Raw genomic sequence first — 13,633 nt, 5'->3', positions numbered from 1 at the left:
CAATGTGTTGTATCTGGGTGCTGAGAAATCTGTTGCTTCTAGTGCATTGCAACTTGGGAAATCTGTGTCCGGGGGGCTGAAGCGTGGGGGATGAAAAAGAATGATTTGCTGGCAAAAAATATAGTATGCAAGATTGCCTAGAGTTGGTTGAGCAGGTAGCTCACAAGTACTGACTCAGGCAGCAACTTGCTGTTGGAAGATTTTTGTCTGTTTTACGTGGCAATCTGCAAAGTCTTCAGGGACATGAATTGCCTCCAACCTCAGCAGCACGTAGCGTTTGTCTGAATTGTAAAAGTAAAAAGGTCTCCCTGAGGACACGGTCATAAGGAGGAGTCAAAAAGGGATGGAAAAAACTGTAATACAGGAAGTGGAAGTGAAAAAGGAAAAAAAAAAAGAAAAACATAAAAACACATAAGGAAAGGAAATAGAGGAGTTGGGTTTTTTTGTTTGGTTGGGGTTTTTTTGCTAAGCTGCAGTCTCAAATGAGGGAAAAGATGGTCCATAAGACTTTGTATAACTAAAACTGAGAACATCTAAACAGCTGGTTGATTTAAGGTGTGAAGTGTCAGTTCTGAAGCATACATTAAAAATAGTTGTCAATATTAATGATTTTAATGGCAAGAAAAACAGATTCACTTATTCTTTGTAGCAGAAGGCTATGCATTCATTTCCAGTAGGTCCTACCTAATGGTTTTTTTTAGAGTCAGCTCATCCTGTCAAGGCCATCTGGGAGTGATCATTGTCTGAACACTCAAGCAACCAGTTTGAACTGCCCTCTGAGACTTCCTACTTAGAGCAATAAGGAAACAACCTAAAGAATCTTTTTATCTTAATATTTTGTTTTCCTTGGTGGTGGTTAGCCTCAGGGTTATTCAACAGGATTGCTAGGAACCCCCTTTAGATACTAAGGCAGCTGGCTATAGCAGCTTTTATTGCAGCATGCTTAGGCAAGCCTCTCTGACTTGAAAACCTTCAGGCAACCAAAAATACGGGTATATAGAAAGGGGCGTAAAATTGCCTGGCTCCTGTTCATGCAAAGAGGCATTTGATTTCCCTCTTGCTTTCTTTGTCTCCTTTTAAGAGCTAACTAGGGAGAGAGAAATGAGATAGAATCTCAGAGATAAAAGGACAAGAAAGTGATAAAGGATTCTATGGCCCATCACTTCTGAAAGTCATCTGCCCTTCCCTTAATAATGTGAAAGTTAGTGTTTGTGTAATCTTGTCTTTAGTGTTACAGAAGACAAAACGGTTGCATCTTGAGAAGGTCTTCTCTGTGTTTGCTAAGCAGGGGCGTAGGAGGGTATCTGTACAGTTAAACAAATCCAGTAATTTCACTTGAAATAGCAGCGGAGACAGTTCTTTCTTTAGATTTGCCCTCCTTGGTGATAGATCTTTATCTCTCATTTAAAATTAAGGAGGGAAAGAAAGATGAATTTTGAGTATGCTGAGTGACTTAGCCACGGAAAGCAAACTTCTTAACTTTGGGGGCAGGGTGGAGAGAAAGGGGAGGTTTTCTTTAGATATAGCCTCCTCTTCTGCTGTGGAACTGAGAGGGCAGGTTTAAGATAAATAGATAAAAAGATAAATAAATCTGGTGATACAGAATGTGATCACACAGCATGTAGTCCTTTATGGAGTTTGGGAAAGGATTGAACTGGTACAAGGACTGTAAGAGCAAGGACTTTTCTTAGTCTGTGTAATATTGCTGTTTCTTACAGTTTTCAAAGTAATGGAAAGAGCCCTGGAAATGAAAATGCCCTCATACTCTTTTTTCCCTGAAACTCAGAAAATAATCTTATTTTATTTGGGAAATCCACAGAGGAATCCAAGAATCATATTTTTTACACTCAATTTAAATACTTCTACATGTTGTGATACTAGCCCTATTTTTCTAGTTGAGGTCCTTGAGCACAGGGCGGGAAGAGGGACAGGAAGAAAAGGAATAATAAATGCAAAAATAAGCATGTTGCTACTTCCATTTTTGCTTTGACAAATGGCAGTTGTTTCAAGAGTGCATTATAATAAAAGTGGTGCTACCTTAGCAAACCTTTGAACATCATGTCATACCTTTGTCTCTTCTGTTAGTCATGCATGTATGGTTAGAGTGCCTACTGCCCACCGTCCATTTTAGCATTATACACTCTGAAGTGAGGACCTTTCTGTGAGTGCTTTCCTAAGAAGGGCAGTGCTGTTCTGCAACTCCAAAACAGCAAGATGTTTATAATCAGAACAGTAAGCTTAGTTTTGAGTCCTTGGTGTATGTATTGTGCACTGTCTGCATGCAGGCCAGTGCTAATGAAGGCTGCCTTTGAATACCTTAATGTTAAATACTGTATTTCGTGTGTCTGTAAAAACTCTATTTTGTGTATTAGTGTCCATGGCTTTATGGGCCATGCTTTCAGGAATTTCTGGTAGCTCTTAGGATCTTGCAAGCTTGCAACCACTTTAGGAATAAATTCTGAAGGGATTTGTAGAAGAACTTGCCTGACTCTTAGTAACTGTGTGCAAAACCTATTTCTGCACCAATTAGATTTTTCTCAGAGGCATTTAAGGCATTTAAGTTCCTCTTACTGCTTTGTTCTAGTTCAGATTAAAACCATTAATTTGCTGAATGAATTTCTGCTGCCTAAGACTGTAATTATGTAGGATAGCATATATGGTTCTATTTCAAACTTTGATTAAGGGGCTAGAGCTCTGACAGGGTCTCTTCCCACCTGATCCACAGGATGTTTGTGCCCACCATTCTTATACATTTTGCTTGTGTTCTTTCTCAAAGTTAGTGAAAACACAGCTGTGGCACAACACATGATTGCACGCTGAACAATTGCACGTTGATTTTAAGGTATGCTTTTGCAAGCTGAAAGTAGGATAGAGCTGTCTATTGTCGTATCACCCATATGCTCTCTGTCATGGTATGCCTGTGGTACGGTTTGGTGAGGACATACATCATCAGTAGTGTAGATGGAGTAGTCCAACACAAGCTTTGTTTAGTTAATGCATAAAGACCTGTCAAGCAGAAGAAAGAATATGGAAAATTGAAAAATAGAGCCATGTTATGTATTGCAGCAATATTCAGAAGCTTTTATCTATGTTTCTGTTTCTTTGAGGCAATTAGGCCATGGCTGAAGACATTACTGTCCTTAAGAGACAAACTGTGTTATGAATTTTAGGGTTTTTTTCTGACATTTTTGGGAAATAGTCAGATTAAGAAGTTATGAATTTTACTGCTGTGTGCTTTTATGTATATTAGGCTGTAATAATCCTGAAACTTAAAGGAAATATTGCAAGTTAATATGGAGGGGACAAGTGGAAATACAGTGCTTTCCCAAGCAATGGGTGGAATAGCATCTCTCAGCAGATGAGGTTTTCATTGCTGTGTGACCAACAGCTTTTCCTTTTGTTGGATTTGTTATTTACAAAGACAGTTGGAAAGTCCTTAAAGGATCTTGGGCCACTTTAAGTGTGTCTCCCTGTCTAATAGTGATGCAAATTTAGGGATGTGTTTATGGAGGACTGAATTGGGGGTAAAGATAATTGTTAACAGAGCCGTCTCAGTTGCCCTTCAGGCTTTTCTCTTTACTGTTGCTGCTTGGAATTGAAATTTGTGTCATCTCAAACAATGTATTAATGCTACTTAAGGTATAAATCTGTAACCTTGTTACACCATTTGCAAAGAAACATACTTCACTTTAAGTCAGCAACGCCTAATTAAAAATGTCCAATATAGCTGAAGACTTAGTTTCATGTTTTAATTTTTTTCCAATTCTTGAAATCCTCTGAAGAGGGTGGAAAAAAGGGTGCACAAAGAATGTCACAGCTTCTACCCTCAAGCAAAGATTAATCCACTCTTTTGTGTGTAATATCCTAAGAGCATCATCAGCCATAACCCAGAAATCTCTGCATGCTACACTCGAGTTTTTGAGAACAGTAGTTGGAGCAGTTCATGCCAAGACTGTTTCTACTCTAAACTTTTTCTTTCATGCCATATGTAAACCAAACTGTGGAAGATTCACCTGTGGGGTCCCCTAGCCCATCTGCCATGTCAGACTGATCTTGGCCTTCTAGCTATTGCTGCCCTTAGGAATTTGCATCTAGCTCTGTTCTTGAATTAGTAGACACTGTCACTTTCACAGTTGCCCTATGGTCAAACCACCACATTTGTGATTCTCCTGTAGGGGTTAGGCCTCTACAGAAGTAGGTGTTCTGGTTTCTTCTCTGCCTGCTAGAATGATATGTAGGTGGGTATCTTGCAGGTAGCCTACATTGCCTGTGCACAGGACTAGTTTATATAAGATTTGGCAAAGGGATTAGTTTGAAGTTGATTTTTTTTTTTTGAGACAATTTGTAGTAGTTTCAAGAGCAGAAATACTCAGTTTCTCCTAGCGTCACCAGGAGAACTAACTTGCAGTATATACATAAAGTTCTGATGTACTAAAATGTAATGGTGATAGCTCTAAAATAATTCAGTAATGGCATTTATGAGGAGAAACTTATTCTGGCCATGAATCATCTAATCTTTAAAGTTCTTAGATGAAAAGAAATAAAAAGGGAAAAGCTTTCAGAAAGTCATGCATTATGTGGATTGAGGAAACTGGGTGGTTAGGAAGACAAAGGAAAAAATATGAAAGAATAGAATCTGTAGCTCAGTCATTTAAGGTAAAACCGAATCATAGGTGACATGCTTGTCAATGGGTCAGTTCACATTTGGGGTGTAATGAAAAGTTGAAAGTTCACATCAAGTTTAGAAAATAATTAGGTTTAGCTTCATTTGTGCACTTGCTTGTGTTACACAGAGACCTTCCTATCCATCTGCAATACAAAAAGTACACAATGCCAAGTCAACAGTTTTGGTAGGTCTGTCATGATGTGGACAGTGGTGTGTGTTTGTGTTTTGCTTTTAATAAAATAAGATTTCCAGTGAATTCCTAAAACAGTCCCAAAAGTCTGAAAACCAACATCCAGGTTAGTTATCTCAACTTCACTAGAGACTGGCAATAATTTTCTCACAGATGTGAAATATAAGTCTTGTCTACATTGTAAAACACAAGCATTACTTTATTGAGAGGGGCTCGCATAGTTTTTTATGGTGATGCTTTTATACTGAAGAACAACTTGTCTTTCTGAACGTTTGTGACTATTTTTTTAAAATGTCCTTTTACGAAGAATCATGTCCAAACGCAAAGAGAAGCAATGGATGATTTATTCTGCCTTGTTTGTACCTTGTTTGTATTCTTTTATGTGTAGATCAGACCTCTTCAGTTTTTTTGCTGTTGCAGAAATTTCATATAGTATGTTCATCTGGTACCTAAGATGAAAATATCTGTTCACTGTCTTGTTTTTCCTCCTAATGGCACATTTCTATTACACATTTTAGTAAAATAATCTGGCAGTTTCTGACCTGCTTATTTTAATAATATCTTTTCTGGGAAGATCCTTTATTGTGAAAGAAAAGTTCTCAGTACAAATGACATAGCAGATGTGCACTGTATATAAGGTGACTTTATGCTAATAAAGGCAAAAAAAGAGGAGGAAAGAATCATGGTTTTGTAATGACTGAGAATTCTGTTACACGAATGACGTCCTCAGCATACCTTGAAAAGTGTACTTACCAAGGACACTGTAGTTGCAATAAATACTACGGAATATCAAAACTGAAGGCCTCTTAGATAAGCCTTTCTTGAAGGATTTAAGCAATTTTTTGAGTGTCCTTTGTGTGTTAGTTCATTTCTGATGTGGCTTTCAGTAATACAGTTCATGTCTTTTCAGTGCAGCAGCTGGAGTACAAATGTGAAGGTGTATCACACTTTGTGCAAAGGCAGATCAGTTCTCTTTTTAGGAATGGTTTTCTATTATTAGTCTATTAGCATCTAAAGGTTTTTTTCAATAAAAAGTAACAAATATGATTTTTTTTTTTTTTTGGTCTCTGGGTCTCCTGCTTCTTTTCTGTTGTACTAAAAAAAAAAAAACCAACAAAAAAAACCCCCACAACCCAAACCCAAACCCAACCCCCCACCCCACCCCCCCTCCCCAAATCCCCAAACCACCAGCTCTTTAAAATTAGGTTAGAAACTGAATCTGACAAATCTTCAGGCATGTGATAATGTTTAATGCCAATAAATATTTCTTTCAATTAGAAATGCCGATTCTTAGTAACTGCAGAAATGCTCTTTACGTGCATAAAATGAGAACATTTTTATTTTCTTTAAAGTTGTTTTTGTCAACGTGTAAATAATTTGCATATGACTAACACTTGGGGATGGGTGGGGAGAGGCAGCTTGATTCTCTTCCTAATGCACAGCACTTTGAAAGTGCTTTTTGGTGGGGGGTGGGGTGGCTTGGAACAGTCACTCTTCTTGATACCAGGTTTGTCATAAGTTTGCTAAAAAATACGTAGCAAGTTCTGGGTGTTTTAGCTTTGTTTTTCTAAGGCCTGTTACCATAGACCTACATGTATGGTATAGTCTAAGTTGATTTCTGTATTTTATACAACATTTGTCCGATTTAACGAGCATTTGCTTCACCTAGACATAAATGAACAGTAATAGATAGTGTCAGATAGCTCGATGTTGGATTTGAGAATTTATTCTATGAAGTAAAATGTCTTATGTTCCTAGATTGTCCTAGAGATGTTGATTTTAATTCCAAGACTGTTGACTCATTTTGTTCTGTGCACATAGTACAGAGCGGTGATTCTAGTTCATGGGTAGGTAGAATTTAAGTTTAATTTGATAGTAGTGTACAATAGTACAGTACTGTACATAGTACAGATAAGATGGCTGATTTATGGGTTTCATTGATTTGATATAATTTGCTAATATTTTTTAAAAATTTTGAGGTTGATAGTAGTGCTTTATCAAGATGTGGCTCAGGTCATGTAAAATAGAAGATATTGAATGTAAGGATTGGGGCAGTTGTCATGTAATGCAGCTACTGTGGAAAAAAAAAATCTATTTAGTGCGGGGAAAGATAATGTAGTGTTGGTGTCAGTGTTCTTGTTATGTCCATTTAGACCTTTTCTGTGCTGCTATTCAAAACAGAGGGAAAGATCTTTACCTGTGGAGAATGTCCTGTTTCCATACTTAAATTGATAACGAGAAATACATAGTGTTTATAGTAAGTTACCCTGGTGCACCTGCAGCAGATATCGAACAAAATGAAGACATGTATTGCTTTCTTTGTACTATGATTTATTTAAACATTTCATTCATATAAGTGGGGGTTTGCATGCTCTGTATTCCATAAACTGATGAGCATGATTTGGAAGTTGTGGACAAGAATGGATCTGTTGTGGTGTGTTTTGAGTGGTTTCTTAGTATATAGCATTCAAAAACTCAGGATACAGAGCAGGTAAGATACATGTAAGGACTGTGGTTTGAGGGAGGTTGAAGAGAAAGGTTTTGAGGGAAGGTGTGGGGGAAATGGATATATAGGTCAGGAAGTGCAGTGCTGAGTGGGAGGGGACAAAGAGTTTGCCTTATTGAACCAACCTTATAATTAGTATGATTTTAATGTAATCAACTTGCTTGCTTTGAGACTTTTCTTCTATGGCTCTTTGCTCTAAGAAGACTACTGGTTGGTGTTTAGTTAGTAAAGGAAGGAACATGCTGACTTTCCTCAAGTGATACTCAGCTAAGGAGAAGTTGGAAGCTGCTGCCTAAAACAGCTATCCATGTTAACAACTCCATATGAACATTAACTACACTTTGCATGGTATGCTTAAGCAGTCTTGAGGAATCAATAATGCTGTCCTTGTGCTCAAAATTGGAGGTACTTTTAAAATTACTTCTTCCATAGTCCATTCATCTGTCCTATCTTCAGATATGTTTGGAAAAGCTGGTGAATGTTGTTTCAGTGTGTTCCTACAGTTAACTGCAAAAATGGTTCTGTAATGAAGTGAGGCAACGTTTTTCCTTCTGTTTCTTACTCTACACTCAAACAGCATAAAAAACCAAAGGCTATAAAATATGTACTGAAGGTAGACATTTTATACGTTCCTAGTATTACATGGATTTTTATAGGAGTTAAATGGAAATAAACAAATGTGTAATCGTGGGTGCAGTGTTGTTTTCCCAATTTCCACTGTTCCCAGAACTGCATTGAGTAAATATAACAAATCAGAAATAGAGGGGAGGAGTAGCAGATGCTGGTACTGTAATTTAAACACGTAGTCTGTGAAGCATTACTGTGCAGTGTTTTTACATCTGTATTATCTTAACCTGCTTTCACTGCTTTGCAAAATTGACCAGCAGAAAAGTGAAAAAATGTTCTCTACTATGAAGGTTTATGTATAGTCCAGTATATATAGGGCAGTCTTTGCTACGTTGTGTCCTGTTTTATAAATAAATAGGCTAAAAAGGAAATAAAGAAGTTTTGCTGCATGTGCCATGTTTCTCAGTGGAGCTGAATATTGGAAAACATATGCAACCAAAGAGGCAGTGTGCCTCTTATAGTACCTGCAATAGTACCTGTATTAAATGAGCTGTATCGTGGAAACTAAAGTGGCAGTGACACCGTTTTAATTAACGCTGTAGTAACGGGGGTTTCCTGTACACAAGGGAAGACTGGCAGTAGTTGCCACATGCAGACAAAGTAGAGCTTTGTTTACTATTATATTTTTGTACAAGTAACATTCCTGCCTATTTTGTGACCCTGCTACAGTATGTAACTCTTTGACTTGGGATTGGTTTTGTGTGCATGTTTAGAGAGGGTAAAATATACATATCTTAAACCAAAACTTTTTTAAAAGCCACTTTGTGATACCTTCTACTTTATAACAGAAAGTCCCTTCAATGATTAGAATGTGATAAATAATTCTACATAAGTAATTATTTTGGTGACTACTGCCCCATTTTATGATCTTCTGAATTTATAACTATTCATTCCCACTTGTTTGAAATTATGAAGTAGTTACAAAATTTAGTATTTTGGGGGAAAATACCAACTTTTTGAACATCAAAGAACATGCTAAAAACATTTACTAATTCAGTGGAGCACGCTTTTATTAATTGGAGTCAAGGGTTTCGTTAGTAAGTTTCTAGGCATAGCAATTAGTTGCTTAGGGCAGGGAGAAAATAACACTCTGTTTTGTTCATCCAGTTTCACCTGTGATGAGGCCTTAATTTATGACCAGAGCTCTTGGATGTTGTGGTCATGCAAATACATAAACAAAGTTTGGGATTAATCTCTTCTAATGTCAGTGTATTTGACCTAGTTAACTTAGGTTCCCTTCTTGAAGGAGAAAATAGGCCTGATCCACCTTCAATATGTTCCTTAAATTGATCAAATGAATTACATCCTAATAGTGTTTATTTAGGTTCCTTTCTTGTTGGTGGAGAGCAGTGTGACAAGCTCAGATGTCAGCGTCCACAAAGATGCTAGTGTTGAGGTGACCAAATCTGAATTAATTATCACTTAAGAACATCTAAAATAATACAGTACAAGCCCCTAAACTTGAATATGCATTAAAATAAGAGAAACTGTGAATTGGGAACAATTGCTGCACAATTATTATTTAATCCCAACAAAAAGATCGAAAATTAACAGCCTGATTGATAGTTCAGTACCAATATGCATCGATCCACCAGGATACGTAAAAAGCACAATGCAAGACGTGGATACAAAGCAGAGGTATGAGTTGGAGTACCTAGTTTAGAACTCAGATCACCAATAGAATTTATACTGCAGCTTTAAATGTTGTGTTTTTGCTGAAGTAAATGAAAATGGGCATTCCAGGTAATCCAGAAAAAAGTAACTTTAAGGATTATTAATGTAAGGAAAGAATGGTACCAAGTTAATGATGCGTTGGATTCTAATTGATAACTTGACATCTAATTGATATTCTAATAGTGTTTGAATATGAGTTTTAATTGATACCAGTTCTAAATGAATCCATAACAAGCTTTGTTGTCAACGCTCAGTGTGCATTGGTAGTTTTATTTTTGTCCACACGTACTTCTTGGAGCAATGTTGCTTAATGGCATCAAGATAGTGCTGATGCTTGTTATGAATAGCCTGCATTTGTTATTCATTAGCAAAACATGCTAATCACATACTCAAAAGGTGAAGTAATCATTCATTACACTTCCGTATTTTCATTGAATTGCATACTTTTGTGAATGACAGTGCTGAATGTACTTTCCATTTTTTTCCAAACAGATAAACCTAAGCTCCCAAAGTTTTGTAATTGGATTCTGCAGAAGGCTAGTTGAGTTACTTGACAGTCCAGCTGTCCTCATCTTTTCATGTGAAGTTGAAAGGCAGCTGCACATCACTTTCATATTACTGCTCTAGTGTGACTGGTTACTTAAATTACCGTGGAGGGATTGTTCAGTTGTCAGTGGTGAGGGGAGTAGGCCATCAAATAATCTGAGGATGTGGTCTATGCACAGAAAGTTTGGGAACACTAATGATTACTCACTAGCCAGTCCATTACAACTCTGTAGGTACTGAATATGAACTCATCATGCCAAGTTACTGGACTGTGCTTGAGATCCCAGACATAACTGGCTTGGTTTGAAAGACTCTGAAGTCACATTTAAAAATGACAAGTAACTAATCCATGAGAAAAGGAAGAGAATGTTTTGTTCAAGGGTACAACATCTGGTTATGGTACAACAGTCTAGATTACAGTGTTCATGTTGAGCCTTGTCTCACCATTGGTCTAGCTCTGATCGTTACAGCTGTTTGTTGGGAAAGTGGTGGTCGCCAGAGTAAGGGTTTGAGAATCTGACATACTGTGATGCTTGGAAAGAATCCAAACAGTTCCTGCTTGGTTTTGAATGTGGCTGCTGTTGGCAGGCTTAACCTTTTGTTGTTAAACTTTCTGTGGTAGCAGGTCATTGTTGTGAATGCATGACTGTCCTAACTCTCACTTTGTTTTGTCTTAGTCACATTGATCAAACAACAACATGGCAAGATCCTAGGAAGGCCATGCTTTCCCAGATGAATGTTACAGCTCCCACTAGTCCTTCTGTGCAGCAGAACATCATGAACTCAGCATCAGGTAAGCAAAATTTGTATTTATGAAAAATATCATACAAATGAAGATACCACTAGGTATTTTAATTGGGAGAGGGGAGGGAGTCCAAATTTCACAATTGTCCTTCTAGTTATCCTGGTTTTAAACTTTAAACTTGTTGGTGCTTGGTGCATCAAGCAAGAGACTGATACTTGAGGTAAGAGAATTTGTCTAATACTTATGATGTCAACAGAAAATATCCTGTAGTTCTTTGGTTTGTGTTTTTATTTTTTCAAATAGATGATTCAAACTTTTAAAGAAGCAGAATTTTTGTCAAATTTCTTACGACTGAAAATGCTGTTAAATTGATGAAGACCAGAATTTCCATTAAATTAGTGTCAATTTACATTAAAGCTATCATGCTTCTACAGTGTTCTTCTGCCTCCCCTCGCTCACTTACTAGACTTGGTACTCCCATTCATTTACATTTCCTATATTTGTTATGAACATCTCATTTTTTCTGTCTTCCCTAAATGAATAAAGCAAACACTTGGAAAATCTTGTTTAGAAGCAGACACGTTTTGGTTTTCCTCTTATTTTCCTATCAAATCCAAAATCTTGTATCATGATGATTATTCCTCTAGCTGAGGAAGTCTGGTATCTTTTCCTGGAATATAGAATTGTTTTTCAGCTAGTTTGGAGGGGCTGTCACTAGACAGCAGTAAAGTGTGCTTGTTCTTGCTGTAGAATCTGCTGTATGTTTTCAGAGCTCTCATGTCCTGATGGTGCAAAGAGCAAGCAGATAAATTTGGTGCCAGGCTAGTTTGACTGCTGCGCTCTTCCCTATGCTTTGTCACCTTCTGTCTGTCGCTGAGGTTCATGTTTTATTTCTTTTCTCACAGTCTGATTGTATTTTGTGTATGTCTGCTGTTCCTGCATTTCACAAAGGTTATTCTCTGGTGCTGCTTTTTGTTGTCCATTTAGTCAGCTTTGTTTCATGCTGCAATTCATATGCTGCAGACAATACCAAAAGATTAACAGTCATGACCGAACTGTGCTGTTCATGACTGAGTATTGGAGGGGAAGCTAATCAAACTTTTTGCTGGCTAGGCCGGGAGGTTGGATTATGCTGAAACAAATGAGAGTCCTGTTCAAGTTCAGGAAGTCATGATTCAGAGCAATTGAGGTCTCGGGCTCTGATGTGAAAACATATTATCTGTGATTATTTTTTCTGTAAATATATCCCAGGAAACCTGCAGCAATAGAGATGACATGTTTTTGCAGGGACACTTCTGAAGAACAGGGAATAGGAGAAAGGAAACAATTCCCTTGGTCTGTCTTGCCTTTTGGCATATCTGATTTGTGCTAAAACTAGATGCTTGCTGTTTGAATATTGATGTAAATTCTGTGTTTTAACATAACTCCTCAAACCTTCCATCGTACCAAGAATTAACAGGAAAAAATATTGATAGTGAAGTAGGTTTCATGTTATGTACGTGAAAGAAATGAAGGGTCCTTAGCAAAAAAAAAAAAAAAAAACAAAACAAAAAAAAACCCCACACAAAAAAACCCCAAAACAACAAACCCAACCCCCCCACCGCCCCCCCCAAAAAAACAACCCAAAACCAACCAAAAAAACCCCAAACAAACAAAAAAAACCCCTGGTTAGTTGTAGGGGGTAAAAATCTAAAAGATAATCTAGCAATCAGTACACAAGGATTATTTTTAAAAGAAAATTAAGAATTTACATGTAATTGACTGATGTGTGTGGGCAAGTGATCCTGCATAGATCTTGTTGCTCGTGCAATAAAGAAGAGTTGAGGTGTTTAAGAGGGTTGTCTTGCAACTTGAGAAAGCATTTACTTGAATACAAGTATGAACATGTATTTTTAATTTCACAGATGATATTGTATTGAATATGAACTGAAAATCTTGTAAAGTTTTTTCCCCAGTGCTCTGAATTTGGTAAAGTACATGAAGAAATCCGAACTTCTGTGTATTTTAAGTTATGTTTACAGGGCGTTGCTTTTTTTAAGCTTAAAACAGTTGAGGTAGTATGACTTAGAACTGGCTCCTTGGATGCACCTGCTTACTCTTACTTGCATTTAACAAGTCTGTTTTGAATTAAATAATGTTGAACCTGCATTTATTGTATATGATTCTGTTTCTGATACCTGATTTGGCAAATCTTTATGTATTACCTTTAAATTATGACTGTATTTTTGTTTTTACTAAAGTTTCTTATATCTGGTTCTGTTACTTTTTACTGCTGAGTTCATGGTAACTTACGCTTCCTTGGTGGCCTCATAAAGAATGAGAGAAATGGAAAAATCAAGTAACTATGTACCACTTCAGCACAGTGGAACTTAAATGTGAGTGCTAACGTCATAAATATAAGACTACTTAATGTTCTAATTTGGTTATTCATCCTCAAGAACTGGGAAATAAAGTTGAGACCTTTAAGACAGAAGTTTCCTATTATGAAATATTGCTGGCAATGAAACATGCCCTTGTGCTTTGAGAGCCTTTCATGAAAGATATTGGGGAAAGACCAAGTGTAAGTCTTGTGACAGCTGGAGGTCACTGACTTGCAAAAAAATGTTCGAAATGCCGCAAGGGAGAATGTTTTCCTTTCTGTATAGTTCATCCTTGTATAGTGCTCCGTAATTGTAGCCC

The 13,633-nt window shown here is 37.1% G+C and overlaps 1 protein-coding gene across 8 annotated transcripts in view; it reads left to right on the top strand.

The window, feature by feature from the left end:
• YAP1 (Yes1 associated transcriptional regulator) overlaps positions 1-13,633 on the top strand; it is a 90,753-nt gene that overhangs the window by 35,378 nt on the left and 41,742 nt on the right. For all 8 annotated transcript variants that reach the window (XM_075491043.1, XM_075491047.1, XM_075491049.1 and 5 more), the window contains one exon: positions 10,887-11,002. In XM_075491043.1, the coding sequence (XP_075347158.1) occupies positions 10,887-11,002 (116 nt within the window). The remainder of the gene's footprint in view (positions 1-10,886; positions 11,003-13,633) is intronic.

This window comes from Mycteria americana, chromosome 1, assembly GCF_035582795.1.
Source record: "Mycteria americana isolate JAX WOST 10 ecotype Jacksonville Zoo and Gardens chromosome 1, USCA_MyAme_1.0, whole genome shotgun sequence".
Lineage (NCBI taxonomy): Eukaryota > Metazoa > Chordata > Aves > Ciconiiformes > Ciconiidae > Mycteria > Mycteria americana.
The sequence above is the reverse complement of the archived record's forward strand: the minus strand, read 5'-3'. Positions and strand labels throughout refer to the sequence as shown.